At 37.8% G+C, this 22,963-nt stretch overlaps 1 protein-coding gene across 1 annotated transcript; it reads left to right on the top strand.

Moving 5' to 3' along the window:
- Positions 1–481: 481 nt before the first annotated feature.
- Positions 482–21,765, top strand: LOC126602246 (uncharacterized). Its single transcript, XM_050269077.1, is given in 11 exon segments — positions 482–547; positions 1,340–1,453; positions 1,730–1,768; positions 4,060–4,197; positions 13,726–13,751; positions 13,753–13,860; positions 13,970–14,073; positions 15,510–15,702; positions 15,828–15,859; positions 17,136–17,215; positions 20,631–21,765. Coding segments are annotated over 11 exon segments (1,119 nt in total). The 3' UTR covers positions 20,850–21,765.
- The last annotated feature ends 1,198 nt before the right edge of the window (positions 21,766–22,963 follow it).

The raw sequence follows: 22,963 nt of genomic DNA, 5'->3' as shown, positions 1-22,963 counted from the left end.
ATACCAATTGTAATATCTAGATGGCCAGTTGGTTGGAGAACGTTGATCTTGTCATTGCAAAATGGCTTAAGAAGAAATAGGCGTCTCATCAATACCAATGTTGCTGATCTGTTATTTTTTCAAGTGAAAACATTCCATAGATATGCATTTGCTTTGAACTTATGTCTATTTATAAAAGTATTTCATTGATTCAATTACACAAAAACATAGCAATTTGTACAAATCCTTTTATGAATGAGTGTAGATAGGAAAAATATGAATAACCTACATTCACTAAATTCTTGTGCTGCATCTTCATAAATCAACAACCAAACACCCTTAAGGAAAAATCTAAACTTCAAGGGGTCCAGGCCAGACTCTTCTCTGCACCGTTTCCCTCTCTCTACCTTCCTCAAAGGCGAAGATCCCAAAATGGCGATCATCCTACAAGGCTCAGATGATGATTTTGTTTTCTTCCGAATTTCTGGAGAAAGGAGACGAAATGAAAATGGGTATGCATAGAAACTCGCGAAGCAACGAAGAGGAAATTGGATGGCAACATCTTTTGGTTAGTTGGAGAAAAGAGACAGAGGAGAGTGGAAGGTTTCAGAGGAAAAAACATGGCGCTGGAGTGAATTGAAAATGCGCTCAAGGTGAGCAAAAAGGCGTTGAACATGGCCTTGTTTTGCGTGAATTTTTTTTAACATTTAAATTCATTTTCTGATGGCAGGATGAAATTGGAAGGCTGACATCTTTTGATTAGTAGGATCTACATGCTGGGATCCCAATCCCTTTTTTCTTCTCTTGAATCCCACAAACAATACAATTTTATTGATTCTAATTAGCAAAAATTTTAATTTCTGTCTCTTCCTAGCTAAAGTTTGGCTAGTTACTATTTATAAAATTAAGATATATACTAATTTAGCTAGCATTGGACTTAGGTGTTTCCATTTTTTTATTTAATTTTTTTGAACAAATAAAATTATTTACACCAAGAAGGAAGTGGTGTGATTAGTATTACCATGAGCTAACAATAATATGATTCAAATTCACTTTTAACAGGAATTAAACTTAAAATCTTTTACTTGTGAGAAAGAATCCATTAGACCATAGTACCAATGAACTCTTTTTATAAAAGTAGCTAAAAATCTTCTTTCAGCAAACAGTTGGATTTGCACCTTTTTATCCCAGCCATTTTTCTCATTATAAACGAAGGAATCTTATTATTTTTTTATTTCAAGTGAGAATATGAGATTGTGATTGACAAAAAAAGAGAATATGAGATTGTGAGTGATGAATGAGAAACATCCAACTCTGTAAGACTCTGTACGTTATGGCCATAGCTACATCCCAATAAGAGGAAGAAGTGGCGGCGAAACTGGAAGCCATACAATCAGTCTACGGGGGCGATTGAGTGGTTCTCCAATCCTACCCTCCCCATCTCCACCTCCATATCAAACCTCGCACCGCCTATGTCTTTTTCAATTTTTGGATTGAATTCTGTTTGGTTGCTGAGAAAGTCTGGGAAAATATGATGAAAGAAACAAAAGGGAACCTTTTTTTTGTATTTTATGCTTTATGAAATTTTCTCAGCTGCCAAACAGCGATTTGCGTTTCAATTTCTTTGATTGCTAGTTTGTTAGCGTAGAGGTCGAGCTGGTGGAGCAAAAGTTTAGTTTTTTATTGCAAAGCTGCAATCTTTTCCTTCTTTGTTTTTGCTTCAATGGTGAAAATCTCTTATTACTTGTAGTTTGTGGAAGTTGTTATGGGAATTCGAGCAGATTCTCAGGTGAAGATTAATGATAGGAGCATATTTATGCGCCTTAGTTAGTTAGTTCTTATGCATTTATGTTGTGTTTTCTTAGTTAAGTTAGTCTTTTAAGCTATTTTCATGTGTTTTCAGGTTTTAGAGACAAAGTGAGCAAAAGGATGCAATTTGGAGCATTTTGGAGCAAAATTGGGCTAAAATGGAGTTCATGCACATGAAGCACAAGGGATGGACGAATTTGAGGAATTGGTGAAGCTAGGAAGGCATTTCAAAGTTGAAGAATTGAAGATACAAAGTTTCCTAGTTGAAGAAGGAAATGACTTGAATGAAGGATTCCTAAATGAATTGGGATTCCTAATCACTAAAGGAGTCCTAATTGAAGATGGATTCCTAGATATATGAAGTTTCCTACTCAAGCAAGGTTTCCTACATGAAGAAGAAGAATTAAAGCCAATGAATCAGCTCAAGATAAGGTATCTTATCCAAAACCTCATCCATAACCTTATCTTAGCTTATCTTATCCAAATAAACCTTATCCTATCCTATCTTATCCTAATCCTAAACTATCCACATTCCAGCCATTTAGGAGGGTTTCTAACTAGATTAGGATGCTTAAAATGGGATTTCTAGAAGGCCTTATCTTATCCTACAAAGATGACACCTAGGAACCTTTCTAGAAGCCTAAAAATCTGCCTTGCATTATCTTCTAGAACCCTAGATCCTTGCCGCACCTAATACCTATTTCCCTTGGGATTTTTGGTTTCTAGAAGCCTTATCTTTTCACACTCTTTGTGCTGCACATTATCTCCCAATTCCTTTGGGTTTTTAACTTGTTTTCCTTGTAGGATTGTATGTTATTATCCTATGCAATTTAGGCCTTTAAAACCTTGTCCTTTGCTACCTAGGAGATGGGATTTTCAGCCTATAAATACAAGGCCTTGCCGCACATATCACTCACCACCCTCTACCAGATTTTCACTACACCATTCACCAATCATCCCTCATTGTGCCGTGAGTTTGCAAGGAGAAGAAGGAAGACAACTTGGAGCCGTGCATGCCATTCAAGACGTTGGATTGTCGGAGCGTTTCTAGGTGTTTTCTATCTTTGTTTCAATGTTTAGATTTATTTATCTTTGTTTGTTTGCGAACATGAGGAACTAATTTCTTTATAGTTAGAGGGGAATTCAAAGCCATGATCATATGTTTTATATGACTTGATTTCTTCCAATTATGATTTCATGAATCGTGAATGTGGTTTACTTATCTATTTGATTGATAACATGTTTATGTATGTTGATTGAGGGTCGACACTTAGTTTGCATGCATGAATTTGATGCTAGAGTATAAGGGAATTTCACCTAATCGTTATTAACTTATATTCATAAGTAGTAAAAGTCGCTAGTCACGATTGTGTTAAGTAAATCCTAGGCAAGAGTAACATGCGTATCCCATAGTTATGAATGCCTCGTCAATGCTTATGATTTCCATTGAACTTAATGATCTTTGATATGTGTCTCTATCATGCGTATTCCATAGTTAGGGTCCTTGATAAGAATAATTTGGTTGTAATGCGTATCCCATTCAATTCAATGAATCTAGGGAAATCTGAGAATTAATTGGTCAATCTAGTTAATTTGGGGTATTGTCATTCAAGGTTTATTGAAAGAGTAATTGGAAATCGAGTCGTATGCATATGTTTCATGTGTGGAGAAGGAACCTTCTAACTAGCCTTTCACCATTTTAGTTTTCATCAAAACGTTTTTGTCAAAGTTTATTTTCAAAGTTTCTGTTTTCAAAGTTAAATTCGTCCAAAATCAATCCCCCTTTACTTAGTTGAGTCATAGTAGTTAGAAATCACTTTAGTTTGTGTTTTTAAGTGTCTTAGGTCAAGTTAAAACCAATTTTCGTCCAAGTTTGTGTCTAGTGTTCAAAACTGCCCAGATTGTGGTTTTAAGGCAGTTTTGAATGTTTTTGGGCTGTTTTGAGTCTTTTGGTTTGTTTTGGTGTTTTAAAGTTTAGTTTTGCATTCTTTGAGTCTAGTTTAGTGTTTTAAACTTGTTTTTACGTATTTGAGTCAGTTTTCAAGTGATTTTGCAATCCCTCTTAATCCCCGGTTTAGAACGATCCCTACTTACATACTTTGCTACAATTGATAAAAAGAGGGTTAATTTGTGTGTCAACATAATTTTCACATCAATTAATATGAAAATAATATTATTTATGTATTCATCATTTGCTATAGGCTGGTTTAATCTCTTATCTTTTCAGTTTCCTACCAAGTTTTATGCTTTTGGTTCTCTCTTCTGTGGTAGTATCCGAATGAACTGCCATATATTGATCTTATAGATTCAAAGGGTCTTCATTTTCAAAGGCAAAAACATCTAACAAATTCGATAAGGAACAGAGCACGGGAACTCTCGTCTTGTTCAATGCTTGTGTTAATTTGTGAGGTTATTGCTGCTCTAGCCAACTTCGCAAAAACTATTTGACATACGAATACATTGCTCCTTTGTGACAACAACAACAACAAAGCCTTTTCCCACTAAGTGGGGTCGGCTATATGAATCCTAGAACGCCATTGCGCTTGGTTTTGTGTCATATCCTCCGTTAGATCCAAGTACTCTAAGTCTTTTCCTAGGGTCTCTTCCAAAGTTTTCCTAGGTCTTCCTCTACCCCTTCAGCCCTGAACCTCTATCCCGTAGTCACATCTTCGAACCGGAGCGTCAGTTGGCCTTCTTTGCACATGTCCAAACCCATTTTGTGTACGTGTTGATGCTTCACCGCCCAACATTCTGTGCCATACAGCATCGCCGACCTTATTGCCGTCCTATAAAATTTTCCCTTGAGCTTCAGTGGCCTACGATGGTCACACAACATGCCGGATGCACTCTTCCACTTCATCCATCCAGCTTGTATTCTATGGTTGAGATCTCCATCTAATTCTCCGTTCTTTTGCAAGATAGATCCTAGGTATCGAAAACGGTCACTCTTTGGTATTACTTGATCTCCGATCCTCGCCCCTAACTTATTTTGGCCTCCATTTGCACTGAACTTGCACTCCATATATTCTGTCTTTGATCGGCTTAGGCGAAGACCTTTAGATTCCAACACTTCTCTCCAAAGGTTAAGCTTCGCATTTACCCTTCCTGAGTTTCATCTATCAACACTATATCATTTGCGAAAAGCATACACCAAGGAATATCATCTTGAATATGTACTTGAAGGAAAAATTTTGTCCTAGCTAAGAACAAGTATGAACATTTGAATACACATGCAAGCTATCAACACTTTAAAGTAGGCATGCATCCAAAAACAATTCATAAAACCCATGACTTTCAAAGCCTAGTATATGGTGAACCAAAATAAACTCTTTAACAACATTAAAGAGAAGTAAAGATTTAGTGATTCTTTACCCTTGAAGCTCATCCTTGTTTACACAAGGGATTCACCCAAGTGGAGGGCCTTCAAGTCACCTCCAAGCTCCTTGAATCCTTCTTGTGTTTTTCTCCCTTTAGTGCTCCTTTGATGATTAGAGGAAAAAGGATTTGTTCTCCAAAAACATCAAAAGCTTGATGTCTCTAAGTCTCTTCACCAAGGTTGTATATTGTGAAGATGATATGGATGACTTAGAGAGATTTTAGATGCTAGTAAAAATCCTCTAAGTGGCCGGCCTCTATGTAGAAAATGAGAGAAAAATGTTTCACCCAATTTCTATTAGAAAACCCTAATGAGAAAATTGCTATAAAGTTGCTTTTATAACATTTTCTTTGGTGAGTGGCAAACTTGTAATTAAGCAAGCTTGCCCATTCATCCTAATGGCCGGCCTCTCCTTGTTATTGGGCTAATTTGCCCATTTTGTTTTAGTTGTCATACAACTTAAACATAATGGGCCTTGTGGACCAAAACACTTTTGGGCCCCGAAACCCAAAACCAACATATAAGCCCAATACGAACCTTTCGTATAATTAATTAACTAATTAATTAATCTTGACCATTCTTCAATTAAACCATTTAATTGCTTATCCATTTCATATAATTTCTTCACTAACATCCTTATGTGGTGTGCGATCCATTAGGTTCCAATTAGCGAGGCAGTGGGCGATGTTACTCTTAACGATCGATTGTGAATTGAAACCACATTTCAATTCTCCCTTAAGATTAGTGTTTGCTAATCTTCAGGGCTTCCACAAACCATGAGTGACACCTAGCAGCATATCATGGTTACCCAAGCTAAGTAGAATTGGTTGGAGAACCTATCCAGTTACAACTACAATGCAATACGGTCCTTCTCTAATACAATACTCTTAATCACATTGTTTAAGTGATAGTTTGTTTCATGTCTACTATCCAATGTGATACTTTCCTATATGATTCCTTTGAATATGATTTGGAACAAACTTCCTAAGTCATATTCATATGCTTTGGCCAAAGACTTTAGAATCATATCTTAGAGTATTCTCCTTCCACCATGGAAGGTTAGAGATCCCTTGTTGTGCATTCATATGCCTACATGACTAGATAGCTTGACCCCAACAATGCCGTGGACAATCCGAAGGAATGCCGTTGACATGATCAAAGATCAAGGACCTAACCATTAGACATCTATGATGCCTCAGGTCAAAGGACTACTTTGCATATTGCAACTTTAGAGTTCATACATGACATGTATGTTCGAACTCTCTTTTGATCGACGTTCAGTGTACTCGATTACCTTTTCAAGCACCTATGTGTTTGTCTCAGTGTCCAACACCAAATGACTTGAGACTAGTTCATACTCACGTTTGAGTCTATATAACACATACTAACCTTAGCGGATTGTCAATGCCCAATTGGCAATCCTATGGCTAGGAACGTTTTAGGAATGAACATAAGAGAAAGGTCTCGATAATCTAACTCATTAGATCACTTATCTCTTAGAACAAATACATTCCTTGGATTCCCTTATTGCTTAAACACATGATACAATAAATAGTGATTAACAATAAGTTTTGCCCTTCATTAAACATATAAAAGTTTAATACAATAAGTATTCCAAAAGCTATTACATCAAATGAGTGGCTTTGTGGGCATACTTCCAACATATGTCCTGTTAACTCATCCATTACCAACGCAAAAAGGTAAAGACTTAAGGATTGTTGATGCACAAAATCAGTGAGGACTTTGGTACAATAGAAAGTATTAAGTTTGTGAGCTTCGCTAGATTGCTCTGGTCATTAGTGTGGATAAGTATGTAAATGGATAGAGATAGGAAAGCAAACATAAGATGTACGTGGTTCACCCAGATTGGCTACGTCCACGGAGTAGAGGAGTTCTCATTAATTGTGAAGGGTTTACATAAGTACATAGGTTCAAGCTCTCCTTTAGTGAGTACAAGTGAATGATTTAGTACAAATGACATTAGGAAATATTATGAGAGAATGATCTCGTAATCACGAAACTTCTAAGTACCGAAGTGTGGTATCGTCTTCACTTGCCTTATCTGTCTTATAGGTAGATGTGGCATCTTCTCTAGAAGTACTCTTCCTCCATCCAGAGGTGGTATCTTTAACTAATGGATATGCACAAGGTAATGTATCAATTTCACTTGAAGCTTACTTGTAGTTTCAGGCTTGGTTAAGCGCGATACAAAACATGTAGTAGGAGTCCCCCAAGTCGCCGAGCTAGGAGATCTGCTGAAAGAGGTGACAGACAAGGTAAGTAATCAGAGCTCCAAGCAATCAGTCCCATATCAGAAGTTTGATTTCGAGTTCCGGCTGATTGTTCTCATTCTCCCTATCTTGCAGGCAGCATGAAGGATAAAGAGAAGAAAAGGAGAATAGATGATATGAGATACTTTTTCTTTTGAAGAAGTAACTTTCCACAAGCTTATTCTTGAACTGGGCTGGAGGGTTTTCTGGTTTCCTCCAGAGTATAAGGCCGACTGAAGAATTTGAGGGTCAAAACAAGTCCATCAAATCTAGAGTACGTTCGACCCTGCTGATATGGAATACTTTTGCTGTTGACAAAGTAGTGGATGTATCGGCACGTGTTCTGTTACGCTTGTCTCCACATGCTTCCTTGTATCCTTCTCACTTTCCCTATCGGTTCCTCAGGCAGATGTGGTATCTTCTCTAGAAGCATAAGATGTTGAAGATGAGTAATCGAGAGCAATGCCAGGTAAGTAATTATGTAAGGGGTTCCAGGCAGTCAGTTCCTGACTAGAAGCTTGATTCCAAGTGCTAACTGATTGCTCTCTTTCTCCTTGTCTTGCAGGTAAGAACAATACCAAAGGAAAAGACAGGGAAAAAGCATGATATGGGATACTTTTTCTTTTAACCCTGATGATATGAGATATTCTTGCTCTGGTGTAACTTGTTTGCAGAGGTATTATCGGGGGGAAAGAAAGTTGAGTATTTCGAGAGGCTTCGTTGGGAGTGCCCTCTCAGATATGAGGAAGGGTTGAGCATTTTTGCAGGTCTGCCTGTCCGTTGAGGATGGAGGTCGACATATATAGGAGTCTCCCTAACAACAAGTAGTAATGCTATTCATTTACCCTGCTTGGTCATAGCACAGTAGTGGGAGCTGCCAACTTCATGTGTGTCAGAGCACTTTGAAAAAGTGGTCTGTGGTATCTAGAAAGCTGATGTTGCGTGTGAAGATTACAGACAAGCTTTATCCAAGGAGATCTGACTTTCGAAGTTGAGAAAGCGGTACCTCTTCAGTTTTCGAACAAACAATCCTATCGGGGATCTGGCTCTCGAGATTCGAAGAATGGTGCCTCTTCGATTTTTGAGAGAGCAATCCTGCTGGGAGTCTGGTTCTCGAGATTCGGAGAGCGGTATCTCTTCGATTTTTTAGAAATTAATCATGTTGGGAGTCTGGCTCTCGAGATTCGGAGGACGGTGCCTCTTCGATTTTGGAGCAAGCAATCTTGTTGGGAGTGTTTTCTCGAATGTGAGTAAAGGTTGGGCATGTTTGCTAGTCTACCTTGCCACGAAGCACAGAGGTTGACACACAGGGACTTTCCAATTATCCAGCAATGGTGCTGTTCCTTTACCCTTATGGGTAATAATATGATAGCTAGACCTTCAAAATTTATGTGTCTAAACTTTTTTAGTGCTGTTTCTTTGCTATTCTTTTACCCTTCTTGGTCATAGCAATGTAGTGGGAGCTGCAAGCTTCACATGTCTAAATTTTGTTAGAGATCTTTGACAAAGTTATCTGTGGTACCCATGAGCTGATGGTGCGTGTGAAAAGTGAATGATTGAACAGTAAGATTCACGTGCTTCTACTTCACCAGAAATCTTCAACAGAATGCCCGTAAATTTCAGCAAAGCTGAGTGTGCATGTGATAGGTGCAGACAAGGCTGAAAAAAGCAGGTGCCTCTTGAGATCGGCCCTCGTGGTCTCTGAGCAGCCCAGCTTTTGAGAAAGCAAACGCCTCTTCGATTTCTGAGATCGGCCTTCGTGGTCTTTGAGCAGCCCAGCTTTTGAGAAAGCAAACGCCTCTTCGATTTTTGAGATCGGCTCTTGTGGTCTCTGAGCAGCCCAACTTTTGAGAAAGCAAACGCCTCTTCGATTTCTGAAGCTCCGTCGAGTGCAGATTTTTATAGAGGCTGGCATTAAGTTCCAAAGCACACTTGAATCTTCACCAATAGAAGCTCCCTTCTTGCACTTCTAAGATCTTGATTTGTCTGACCTCTTCTCTTTTCAACACATTTGAAAATGGCTGGTCCCTCCGACCGTCGTTTTGACTTGAACCTTGTTGAAGAGGCAGCCACGCCTTCTCTAGACAACATATGGTGCCCATCCTTCTTATCCCATACTAGTCTTTTTACCGTTGGGGATTCCGTGATGAAGAATGATATGACCGCTGCGGTGGTGGCCAGGAACCTTCTCACTCTCAAAGATAACATACTACTTTCCAAATGGTCTGATGAGTTGGCTGTTAAGGATTCTCTGGCTCTGAGTGTTCAATGTGCAGGTTCTGTGTTTAATATGGCCCAATGTCTATTTGCTCGAACCTGCCAAGTTGAATCATTGGCGGTTGAAGTGATGAGTCTCAAACAGGAGATTAGAGGGCTCAAGCATGAGAATAAACAGTTGCACCGACTCGCACATAACTATGCTACAAACATGAAGAGGAAGCTTGACCAGATGAAGGAATCTGATGGTCAGGTTTTACTTGATCATCAGCAGTTTGTGGGTTTGTTCCAAAGGCATTTATTGACTTCGTCTTCTGAGGCTGTACCGCATAATGAAGCTCCAAATGATCAACCTCCGATGCCTCCTCCTTCTAGGGTTCTGTCCAGTACTGAGGCTTCGAATGATCCCCCTCCGGTGCCTTCTCTTTCTGGGGCTCTACCGACTGCTGAGACTTCTCCTAAGCAACCTTTGTGAAGGCTCCCTCTTGTTTGTTTATTTTGACTCATGTATATGTACATATTTGTAACTTATCGGAGATATCAATAAATAAGCTTTGCTTTATTTCCAACGTATTGTAATACACCAAAGCCTTCTTCACTGAGTGGGGTCGGCTATATGAATCTTAGAATGCCATTGTGCTCGGTCTTGTGTCATATCCTCCGTTAGATCCAAATACTCTAAGTCTTTTCTTAGAGTCTCTTCCAAAGTTTTCCTAGGTCTTCCTCTACCCCTTCAACCCTGAACCTCTGTCCCGTAGTCGCATCTTCTAACTGGAGCGTTAGTAGGCCTTCTTTGCAATGTCCAAACCACCGTAACCGATTTTCTCTCAACTTTCCTACAATTTCGGTTACTCCTACTTTACCTCGGATATCCTCATTCCTAATCTTATCCTTTCTCGTGTGCCCACACATCCAACGAAGCATCCTCATCTCGGCTACACCCATTTTGTGTACATGTTGATGCTTCACCGCCCAACATTATGTGCCATACAGCATCGCCGGCCTTATTGCCGTCCTATAAAATTTTTCCTTGAGCTTCAGTGGCTTACGGCGGTCACACAACACGCTGGATGCACTCTTCCAATTCATCCATCCAGCTTGTATTCTATGGTTGAGATCTCCATCTAATTCTCCGTTATTTTGCAAGATAGATCCTAAGTAGCGAAAACGATTGCTCTTTGGTATTTCCTGATCTCCAATCCTCACCCCTAACTCATTTTGGCCTCCATTTGCACTGAACTTGCACTCCATATATTCTGTCTTTGATCGGCTTAGGCAAAGACCTTTAGATTCCAACACTTCTCTCCAAAGGTTAAGCTTCGCATTTACCCCTTCCTGAGCTTCATCTATCAACACTATATCGTCTGCGAAAAGCATACACCAAGGAATATCATCTTGAATATGTCCTGTTAACTCATCCATTACCAACGCAAAAAGGTAAGGACTTAAGGATGAGCCTTGATGTAATCCTACAGTTATGGGGAAGCTTTCGGTTTGTCCTTCATAAGTTCTTACGGCAGTCTTTGCTCCTTCATACATATCCTTTATAGCTTGGATATATGCTACTCGTACTCCTTTCTTCTCTAAAATCCTCTAAAGAATGTCTCTTGGGACCCTATCATATGCTTTTTCCAAATCTATAAAGACCATGTGTAAATCATTTTTCCCATCTTTATATCTTTCCATCAATCTTCGTAAGAGATAGATTGCCTCCATGGTTGAATGCCCTGGCATGAACCCGAATTGGTTGTCCGAAACCCGTGTCTCTTGCCTCAATCTATGCTCAATGACTTTCTCCCAGAGCTTCACTGTATGACTCATTAGCTTAATACCCCTATAGTTCATGCAATTTTGTACGTCGTCCTTATTCTTGTAGATAGGCACCAAAGTGCTCTTTCGCCACTCATTTGGCATCTTCTTCGTTTTCAAAATCTTATTGAAAAGGTCAGTGAGCCATGCTATACCTGTCTCTCCCAAGACTTTCCACACTTCGATCGATATATCGTCTGGGCCCACTGTTTTTCTATGCTTCATCTTCTTCAAAGCTACAACCACTTCTTCCTTCCTGATTTAACGATAAAATGAGTAGTTTCCACACTCTTCTGAGTTACTCAACTCCCCTAAAGAAGTACTCCTTTCATGTCCTTCATTGAAAAAATTATGAAAATAACCTCTCCATCTGTCTTTGACCGCGTTCTCTGTAGCAAAAACCTTTCCATCCTCATCCTTGATGCACCTCACTTGGTTTAGGTCCCTTGTCTTCTTTTCCCTTGCTCTAGCTAGTTTATAGATATCCAACTCTCATTCTTTGGTATCTAGTCGCTTATACATATCGACTAAGCCGCTAACTTAGCTTCTCTCACAGCTTTCTTCGCCTCTTGCTTCGCTCTTCTATACCTTTTACCATTTTCATCGGTCCTGTCCTTGTATAAGGCTTTACAACATTCCTTCTTAGCCTTCACCTTTGTTTGTACCTCCTCATTCCACCACCAAGATTCTTTTTTGTGTGAAGCAAAGCCCTTGGACTCTCCTAATACCTCTTTTGCTACTTTTCGGATACAACTAACCATGGAATCCCACCTTTGGCTAGCTTCCCCTCTCTATCCCACACATACTGGGTGATTACTTTCTCTTTGAAAATGGCTTGTTTTTCTCCTTTTAGATTCCACCATCTAGTCCTTGGGCACTTCCAAGTCTTGTTCTTTTTTCTCACTCTTTTGATATGTACATCCATCACCAACAAGCAATGTTGATTAGCCAAGCTCTCTCCCGGTATAACTTTGCAATCCTTACAAGTTATACGATCCCCTTTCCTCATTAGAAGAAAATCTATTTGTGTTTTTTACGACCCACTCTTGTAGGTGATCACATGTTCTTCTCTATTCTTAAAGAAGGTGTTGGCTAAGAAGAGATCATATGCCATTGCAAAATCCAAAACAGCTTCCCCATCCTCGTTTCTCTCCCCAAAACCATGGCCACCATGAAAACCTCCATAGTTGCCTGTCTCCCTGCCCACGTGTCCATTTAAATCTCCTCCTATAAATAACTTCTCCGTCTGGGCAATTCCTTGCACCAAGTCTCCAAGGTCTTCCCAAAATTTCTCCTTCGAACTCGTATCCAACCCTACTTGAGGTGCGTACACACTAATCACATTGATAAGTTCTTGTCCTATTACAATCTTGATTGCCATGATTCTATCTCCTACCCTCTTGACATCTACAACATCTTGTGTCAAGGTCTTGTCCACGATGATGTCAACACCGTTTCTCATTCTATTTGTGCCCGAATACCAAAGTTTAAACCCTGAGTTTTCTAGATCCTTTGCCTTAAGACCAACCAACTTAGTTTCTTGTAGGCACATAATATTTATCCTTCTCCTCACCATAACTTCCACTACTTCCATAGATTTTCCCGTTAAGGTTCTTATATTCCACGTTCCTAAACGCATTCTACTTTCTCGAACTCTACCCTTCTGTCCTAGCTTCTTCACCCTCCCCCGTCCAATAGGATCAAAGTACTTCTTTTGTGTGTCATGTGTAAAGTTGATAGGAGCATATGCTCCCAAACAACTTTGATTGGAGTCATTCGAAAAGAAGTTTCTATGGCCCCCTTGCTCATTTAACACTGCATCCGGGTGCCGATGGAGATACAACGACCCTTGCTCACTTATCACTGTGCTCGGGCCACACAGCGCGCCACTTACGGGTGACGCCCTAGCTTTAGCGCGATTTCGTTCTGGATTCATTTTCATAAGGATTCGACGTAACCGTGGAGTGCTGGCTGTCGACTACTTGACGCCCTCCCCCTCCTCCTTTACCCGGGCTTGGGACCGGCAATGTAAGATAAACTTACACAGGCGGAGTTACATTGCTCCTTTGTGACACTGTCAAAATTTTTTGATAAACTCTGCACATTATGTAGCTCCTGCAATCTGCATGCTCATGAGTGTTTAAATATCGGTCTTGTGGTAGCTCGTGGTTTTTATCCCTTCCCAATGTAGAGATATATGCACCATTTGTGGACACTCCCAGACTTTCATATTCAGGAGACTGATACATTAAGATATGTGTTCAGGAAGCAGTGGAAAAGCTCTCTGTTATGCCCTGATGGAGACTGTCCATTGGGTTTGTATCCTTTGGTCCCAGAAGATGAGCAGAAAAATGCTTTGCCATTTATGAAGTTGATGTCTTGTTTCCATTGCTTCCACAGGTAACGCAGTCTCTAAATATATATATATATATATATATTGGTGTTAGATTACATTTAAGGGTTTTGATTTTAAATTGTGTTCTCCTTTTTTTGTTTTAAAATGTGGCAGTGAGTGCATTACTAGGTGGTGGAGTTGGGTTCAAAAAGAAGAAAAATGAAATACTAGTGATTCATCAAGTGCACATCTGCGTCAAGACTTGAGAAACCATAAAGGTATACTTGAGTCACAGTTGTTTGGTAGTAGGTTGAATTCTAGAGCTTGAGGAGATAATTGGGCAATTTACTTCAACTTTATATGGGATTCTTGTGATATGGTTGGTTTTACAAAAAGAAGCCTTACCAAAAATAAAATGTACTTATAAAAGAGCATCAAGAGAATATTTAATGCAAAATACAAGCTTAAGAATATGTAAACATCAAGATATGGATAGAATAAGTTGAGTGAGTCCATAGCTGTGTAATTGATTGGATGAACTTAGGTCCTACATCTCAAAAATTAATGTCTGATCTATCAACTGACACATATGTTCTTAACTTGGATCTGCATAAGAAAACATATAGTTGTAACAACCCACGTCCCTTAAAAGAAGGGGAAGAAGGTGTTGTGTGGACAGTATGCATTCTCATGTTGATGTTTCAAACTTTCAAAGTAGCATGATTCGTAAGGATTACTTGAGAATTGGGATAGGTTATCTGGAAGAGGCTTATGGAAGGCTTTTGTATTTATTATTTCGTAGTTTGTTATTATTACAGTTTACATTCATGACTGGCAAGATTTTTGTAATGTAGGCATAAGCTGAAGCATGTTCTTGATAAAAGTATGTGGGATCCCAGAATGCCCATGTAGGTGGGCGTTGAATTTTGGATTAGTTGACTGCTAATGAGTAATTAGTAGGTTCAGATCAGGGAAGAATAGTTTCATTTGTGAATTGGTGGATACAGAGAAGGGATATGCTTATGTTAATTGGGTGATTGGGAATCAGTTGTGGCAATTTATACATTACTGTATTTGTACTTGTAGACTTTCTGCCTTTGTGAATGACTACCCTCCTGGTTTGTTTGGTTGCTCAAGTGGTCTCCACAAAGGAGTTCGTCCTCTTTCAGTTCTGTTTATCTAGTCATGGTGGTGCTTAGCTGGTTGATCCATAGCGCACCTTAGAGGGTGGTTCTCTAGTACTGCAAGATCTATTCAGATTTCACATGCGTCATTAAAAGATGATACAATTTTTCAATTGTGCAGATTGGGAAAAATAATGTATTTGAGGTATCTTATTTTATGAGTCATAGATGTATTGGGTCTAAGGTTTAGATGGATAAGACTGAAATCTTCAAAAGAAAACTAGGCCTTTTAGCAAAATGGTTATGACATTGTCATAACTCCTCATTTTGGTCCTTGAGATTTAAAATCGTTAGAAGTGGTCCTAGAAATTGTCAATTGTCCCATTTTGGTCCCTCAATGAAAATCTGCATTGAAATGAAGAAACCACTAGTTCAAAGAGAGGGGTTGATTTGACAAAAATACTCTCTATTTAGCAAGATTTCTCACAGAAGGGCCAAAATGATTGATGGTTGACAATCTCATGGACCACTTCTATTGGTAAATCTCATGAACCAAAGTGAGAAGTTGTATCAATCTCATTGACCAGCAGGCAGCCCCTGTCCTCTAGTGAAAGATACTCCTGGTACCTCAGAAACCTATGATACTCTGCTTCTTCCTTCCCTAATGTTCGTTCCCTTGGATAAAAAGCCTAAAAACTATTCCAGACTCCAGTTGCACAAGATATTTCTGATTTCTGCTGATTGGGAGTACAGAGTTAGCTCTCTGCTTCTTTACATAAACAGGTTCGTTTTTGGTCTTTCATTTGAATATGGAAAGGATAGAGAAGTGTGTGGGAGGAAAGAAAACTTAAGGAGAACCTTAATGTTTTATCTAGGTTATCTATGTAATATGTCTGTTTTGATTCCAGTCATGGAAAATTTTACGAGAGGCTTTCTTCAGGTGAGTTGGCTAACGAACCTGAATTTCACTTGGTTGGTTGAGATAACTTGTGTTTCCCTTACCAATTATTATGTGTAACTGTAGAGGAATCAATTATGGACTTGTTTGTTGGCTTGTAAATATGGAAGTTTTTTGGCGGCTGAAGCACACAGGAAGTGACGGCGACTCATGTGTGGACTTGTGGAGAAGTGTCTGAAAGGATTTGGAGGTTTATATAGAATATTTGGCCGGTATGCAAGGGAAGTGATATTGACTTTGCATCCAAGTTTGTTTCTGGTAGGATGCTTTGCGTTGTATGGGATAAAATTGCCCTGATAGGGACTCTTTCGGTCAGATTGGGGGTACGGTTTAGTTGAATCTTGCTTTTGTTAGAAGTTCTAGTGAGCAGAGATTGAAATTGTTGATAGTTTCTTGGAAGCTCTATATGGTTTTAGAGTTGGTGGTTTGAAATTGTTGATAGTTTCTTGGAAGCTCTATATGGTTTTAGAGTTGGTGGTGAGTGTGGACGCTCTGAAATGCACTTAATGAAGTTTTTGATGTGCGCTCTTTTCGTTGAGATTTATTGGATAAAATCTATTGTACTTTTGCATGGAAGCGGTTCTAGTGTGCAGATCCTCCGAGGGTGGTGTTTTCTTGTGGATAAGTTCTTCAAGGAGGATTCTTTCCTCAAAAACTTGAGAAAGAAAAACAGATTCAGATTTGTGTGGCCAACAGGATGAGGTTAGTGTTGGAGCTTCGCAGCTTCGATTTCTAATATGTATGGGCAGTGGTATGGGAGATTTGTAAGACAGGAGAATCGGGTTACTGGTATTGTCCACTCTTAAAGTCCCCAAAAATCGTCTGGCCCAAGTATTATAGTTTTCCCGTTGTTGTGGTAGGCACATGGGTGGTGCCTTTGGTGGTGTTCAACACTCGTGCACTTAAGGGTGTGCTTGTTGCATGCTTTTGTGTAGATTAAGGATAGCTGACTGTCCTCTTTTTTTTATCCTATGATAGGTTTTCTTTCTTCTATTATTTATTTTTTTTAACTATTATTATTTATTTATTTATTTAGTTAAATATTCTGTCACGTATTTATAGGCCACGTCACCTGTGAAGCTCTCTTAGTAAACTTTTTGGTTTTTAAGAAAATATAATTCCTAAATGTGATAGAACCATTTGCATTGTGTCTTTTTTGTATAGGTTGAGCCAAACATGGATGTTAATAAAATTACATGTCATGCGTAACATTGTACAGTATTATATTAATTTCTAAATAATGATGATTTGTTGTTAGAAAAATGTGGAGCTTCGGAAGAAAGTATGGGAAACTGCCCCGTCTGCCGTAAAGTTTTTCATACTCAGGACTTCGAGTACGTGCTCCACTTTTAGTTAGCATTCCCGACGAAGAAGTCATTGATTCTTTCAATCGGGATTCATATTGAAAATAATCAGAAATCTCGGAATTCTAATCGTAAAAGTAGCTTTCGATTATTTCAAATTAATTTAATTGAAATCAACACAAATTAAATACAAATAGATAAAGCAAAGAAATAGAATTGGGATACTATATAATATACATTATCACTATATATATTATATATACGTAATTAAATCGATTTCTATATATATAGAAAAGGAATATGATGATACTATTGTAGATTGATCTATATTAATCTATATTAAATTAACCTGCATTACAATTAAATTTTTGAATTCCATTAAATAACTTATTAATTAATAATATAATAACTTATTAATTTAGAATATCTTTATATAAACTAAAATATCTTTATATAAACTAAAATCTTAATATATTAGAATTTAGAATATATTAGAATATAAAATATATTTATAATATATAGATATTTATTATTTTATATTTTATATAATTATATATATATATATATATATTTATTTATATATATTTATTATTTATATTTGTTATTAAAAATTTTAAAAATTTACATTTTTAAAATTTACATATTAATTATTTATTATATAATTCCTTTTGAGAATTCACATATTCTTTTTAATGGATAATGTAATGAGCCTATCCTCTCTTCTATATTCATATTCGAAAATATATAAACTGATCACTAATCCAAGAACATAATATTCGGAGGACTCTTCTGACACATTTCAGTTGATCGACTAATTCGAATTGTTTTGTTCCGAAGCAAAGATATCCACAGGGCGGTTCATCCTATTCATATATTCACGACCAATAAGTAATGGATTCTCTTTCGGATAGGCCCTGAAAGGAGAAGGAATGCTGGAATGCCAACAGGCGTCTATTATTGAATTCAATTCACCCGACCCGATAGTACCCATTTTTGGAACATCCAGTGCCAAAGTCACTGAATGGGTAAGTCGCCAATCCCTAAAACGGACTATGTAATGTACTTTATTTGCTGGATTACGGGTGGGCATTTTACCAGAGGGCCGGAACGAGTTATGATAGAATACGTCTTGTTTATCTCGACGAAATGGGCGGAATGGCTATCGCAATTCCAAAATATTCACGACTTTCAATATCTTATCAATGGCTTCTCTTGCATTACCGGGCATGAGCGGTTTTGTTGCCGAATTGTTAGTTTTTTTTTTTAATACTTACTAGTAAAAAATATCTTTTAATGACAAAAATATTAATAACTTTTGTAATGGCAATTGGAATGATATTAACTCCTATTAATTCATTATCTATGTTACGCCAGATGTTCTATGGATACAAGCTTTTTAATTCCCTAAACTCTTATTTTTTTTATTTTGGACCGCGAGAATTATTTGTTTCGATCTCTATCCTTTTACCTGTAATAGGTATTGGTGTTTAACCCGATTTCGTTTTATCATTATCAGTTGACAAGGTCGAAGCTATTATATCCAATTATATTTTTCGATAGTTTTTGTGAGTAAACCAAAAAATGAAATTGAAATCCCATGATTTTAAAAATGGTTGATTGTACAATAAAAAAAGGAGTCTTTTATATTCTTTTAAGTAAAATAAATAAATTGGAATTCTATTATAACTAGATATCTTTTGAATTTGTGAGAACCATTTGAATCAAGTAATGGAAATGATTCAAATGGTTTTGTGAACAATGTGGATGTCATTTGAAAATGAGTAGTTTTGATAGAATCGAACTTTCGATTGATCCCGGTACCTGGGATCCTATGAACGAAGACATGGTCTCTCTGGATCCCATTGAATTTCATTCGAAGGAGGAACTTTATAAAGATCGTATTGATTCTTATAAAAAAAATACAGGGTTAATTGAGGCTGTTCAAACAGGCATAGGTCAACTAAATGGTATTCCCGTAGCAATTGGTGTTATGGATTTTCAGTTTATGGGTGGTAGTATGGGATCTGCAGTGGGTGAAAGAATCACACGTTTGGGCGAGTATGCTACCAATCAATTTTTACCTCTTATTCTAGTGTGCTTCCGGAGGAGCACGCATGCAAGAAGGAAGCTTGAGCTTGATGCAGATGGCTAAAATATCTTCCACTTTATATGATTATCAATTAAATAAAAAGTTATTTTATGTAGCAATCCTTACATCCCCTACCACAGGCAGGGTGACGGCTAGTTTTGGTATGTTGGGAGATATCATTATTGCCGAACCCAATGCTTATATTGCATTTGCAGGTAAAAGAGTAATTGAACAAACATTGAATAAGACAGTACCTGAGGATTCACAAGTGGCTGAATATTTATTCCATAAGGGCTTATTCGATCCAATCGTACCACGTAATCCTTTAAAGGGCGTTCTGAGTGAGTTATTTCGGCTACATGCTTTCTTTCCTTTAAATGAAAATTAGATTAGAGCCTTAGAGTCTTAATTTAATATTTAACAAGAGTATTAATTTAATAAAACTTCATAATTTTTTTTTGTGTGGTGATCAAGTGGTTATTTAATTTATAGGAATCAAAGTCAAAATCCATATTACTCGTACTATTACTCAACATAAAATAAGAGCTTTGGTTTCGGCTCATCGAGATAGAGGTAGACAAAAGAGAGATTTTCGTCGGTTGTGGATCACTCGGATAAATGCAGTAATTTGCGAGAATAAAGTATACTTTAGTTATAGTAAATTTATACACAATTTGTACAAGAGACAGTTACTTCTTAATCGTAAAATACTTGCACAAATAGCTATATTAAATAAGAGTTGTCTTTATATGATTTCCAATGAGATCATAAAATAAAGAGATTGGAAGGAAACCGTTGGAATAGTTTAAATGGAATTCCCTGGAGAATGAACTCTGGGAAGGTAGAGTAGAAATTAGTATGATAAAGTCATCAAAATGAAGAAAGCCGTTAAATAAAAAATATTTATTCCTCTTCTCCCATTTTTTTTCTTACGACAGGACATTTCAATTTTACGACTTTTCGAACAAAAAAAAAAAACATCAATCCGTATTTGAGTTTGAATTGGAATTTTATTTTGATTCAATTCAATTGAAGAGTCAACCTATTTTTTTTCTGGTTTTAAGACCAGCAGCTCTAGCGGTTAACTCGCTTCTTTCAAATTGTTTCTCAGTTTCTGTTATGTCACTGCAATTCTACCCCGCCATTTAATTGTGGTGTTGCTACCCCACCCATTATCAGAAAGTATAGTGCATATATAATTGATAAAGGTTCTGTCGTGATTCATTCAGGTTGTGTCGAGTCATTTTACTTCATGCCGATGCTGAACTCTTACTTTGAAATGCATGAAGAACAGAAACATAATTTATGGCCATTTGAAAGTTTTGAATAATTGCATGTGTCCAGGTGAAGATGGTAGTAGAACGTGAATGTCCCAAGGCAAATATTTGAGGCCCGATTGAAGTTACAGCAAGAAAACAGTGGTTTAATCGAACCTAAAAAAGATCTTGTCGTGTTGCCTGGTATGGTGCTTCCAGTCTCACCATCAGTCTCCGTGGCCGACAATGAATCTACTGAACAGCAACAAAGAGAGCCCCCCTCACCTCAGAAATGCATTCTGGTGGTTCCTCGGGTAGGCTGAATACCCATGAGCAGAGGAGTTCACGCTCAAAGAAGCCGAGAGTACGTAATTCACGACGACCTATCGAACAGTGGATACAGAGAGAATGAAAGGGCAGAGTGAGCACTTGATATGACTCTTGAGGGAGTTTTCTGTTTCCCTGAAGTATTCATATGTTAGCCAAGGATGACCAAATTGTAAAAGAAAAGGAAGAAATAAAGAAAGAAAAACAGAGGGAGAGACAAAATAAAATCGAAATACCCGGCTGTTCTCTGTGTACGTTAATCGTCATTTTTATCGTCTCTGTACGGAAATGCTGAGTTTTTGTGTGTAAGTTCACTCAAATTTGGGTGTGAAATTTCAAGGTATAAAAGTACAGTTTCTCTCCCTGTGAGAGCTTTTCTCTCCTATGTGAGAGGCTTTTTTACCGACGTATGAGAGCTTTTCGGATTGGGTACCACCTCTACTTATTGCATTTTGTCGCGAATCTTTGGGAGGGTGTGTAAGCTTTAGCTCGGGTATCCGCACCACCACCCTTGTTCACCCTTGTTGGTCACTCCTGTTGCTCACCCTTGTCAGCGATGTTATTTGTGGGTTCTTTCTACCGCATGCCTTTTCAATCTCATGGCTGCTATCCCGGTGTTGGTCTTTGGAGGATGATGTGACCAATGTCCTCACCAATTATGGGTTATCTTATGGTCTGATCTTAGGTGATCGTGGAGGGTGGTTGATCATGACGATTGTGATGTGGTTCTCTGGTGGCAGCGACGGCAACGGCGACATCGACGTCGTATGCAGCTCCAGGAAGCCTAGCTATCTAGGGTTTTTTCTGTGGTTTGTTTGTATGTGTTGATCTCCAAGGTTGGTATTGGGCCTTTGTATTTTGTGTGTTGTGGCCCTTTTTATTTTGATGTGATTATTTGGTTTTGGACCTTTGTTGTACTTGTCTCTCTTTTTTTTTTTTTTTTTTTTTTTTTTAGTACATCGATATTTTTACACTAAGAGAAAAGAGAGTTTGGCTAAGCTACACAAAAAGAAGCCTAATTTGGTATTGACTTCACCATTCTCAAGATTTGAGCCTAAAACCTCTTACGCCCCATGACCCTTTTACATCCTTGTTCTTTCTCTCAAGTCTCAAGTCTCACAAAAATAAAAAGGGAATAAACATAGACGAATAATACTTGACTATTCAAATAATGAGCGATTCCTTCTCAAAATATTTCGTTGTCGATTCATAGAATTTCGTGCTTATGATCAGAATTTTTCATATTATAAATCACTATGTAAAGATCTATCTCTGAAAAAAAAAATCTATAAAATATGAAATCTTTATAAAAACTTATCGTCGAAACCTGTAAATATCACAAGTTATCCATTTATTTTTCCATAAAAAGCCATCTTGTTCCGACTTCAGCAAAGCCGCAATGTTAGGTCTAGGAGAAGTTCATACTATGGACTTAATGTATGGTCTTCGACCAAATTTTTTTTTGAGTGTGCATGTGACATGGTCCTTTGGGCCTCGTTTGGTAGACCGGATAAGATGGGTTATTTTCAATTAAATTAGACTTATAACCCAACCAATGTTTGGTGAGAAAAATTGTATCACGGACTGGATTTGCTACAAATCCGAAAAAAGGGAAAATATGATGGGTTATGTAACCCAACCACACACATGAGTTATGTAACCCATCCCTGCCAATTCAATTATATCCCTAAGGCTCAATCCCATCCAGCCCACCAAACGGACCCTTAATGTTACCGATTAACGTATTATGTTATTGACTGATAGTAGTTCACATTCTAAGATACAATATTAAGTAGTAAAAACAACGTCTGGATGCATTGTTCTTTGATGGAAGGATGGAGATTGTACTCCAAATTAATTTTAAACTTTTTTCTAACTCCTTTTTTTTTTTTTTTTTTTTTTCTATAGCATCAAATTTTGTGTAACTTTATAAACCAAGTGTTCATTCTTTTCTTATTGGTACCAAACTAAAAACAAATACGAGTCCTTATGTAAAGTTTACGACATACCCCATTACCAATTAGATGTTGACATTTCATATAGTGTAGGTGTTTCCTTAATCTTTATATTAACATTCTAATAAAAAATTAACATCAACAATTCAGAATCA

The sequence above is a fragment of the Malus sylvestris genome, chromosome 2 (genome assembly GCF_916048215.2).
Source record: "Malus sylvestris chromosome 2, drMalSylv7.2, whole genome shotgun sequence".
NCBI classification, from domain to species: Eukaryota; Viridiplantae; Streptophyta; class Magnoliopsida; order Rosales; family Rosaceae; genus Malus; species Malus sylvestris.
The sequence above is the reverse complement of the archived record's forward strand: the minus strand, read 5'-3'. Positions and strand labels throughout refer to the sequence as shown.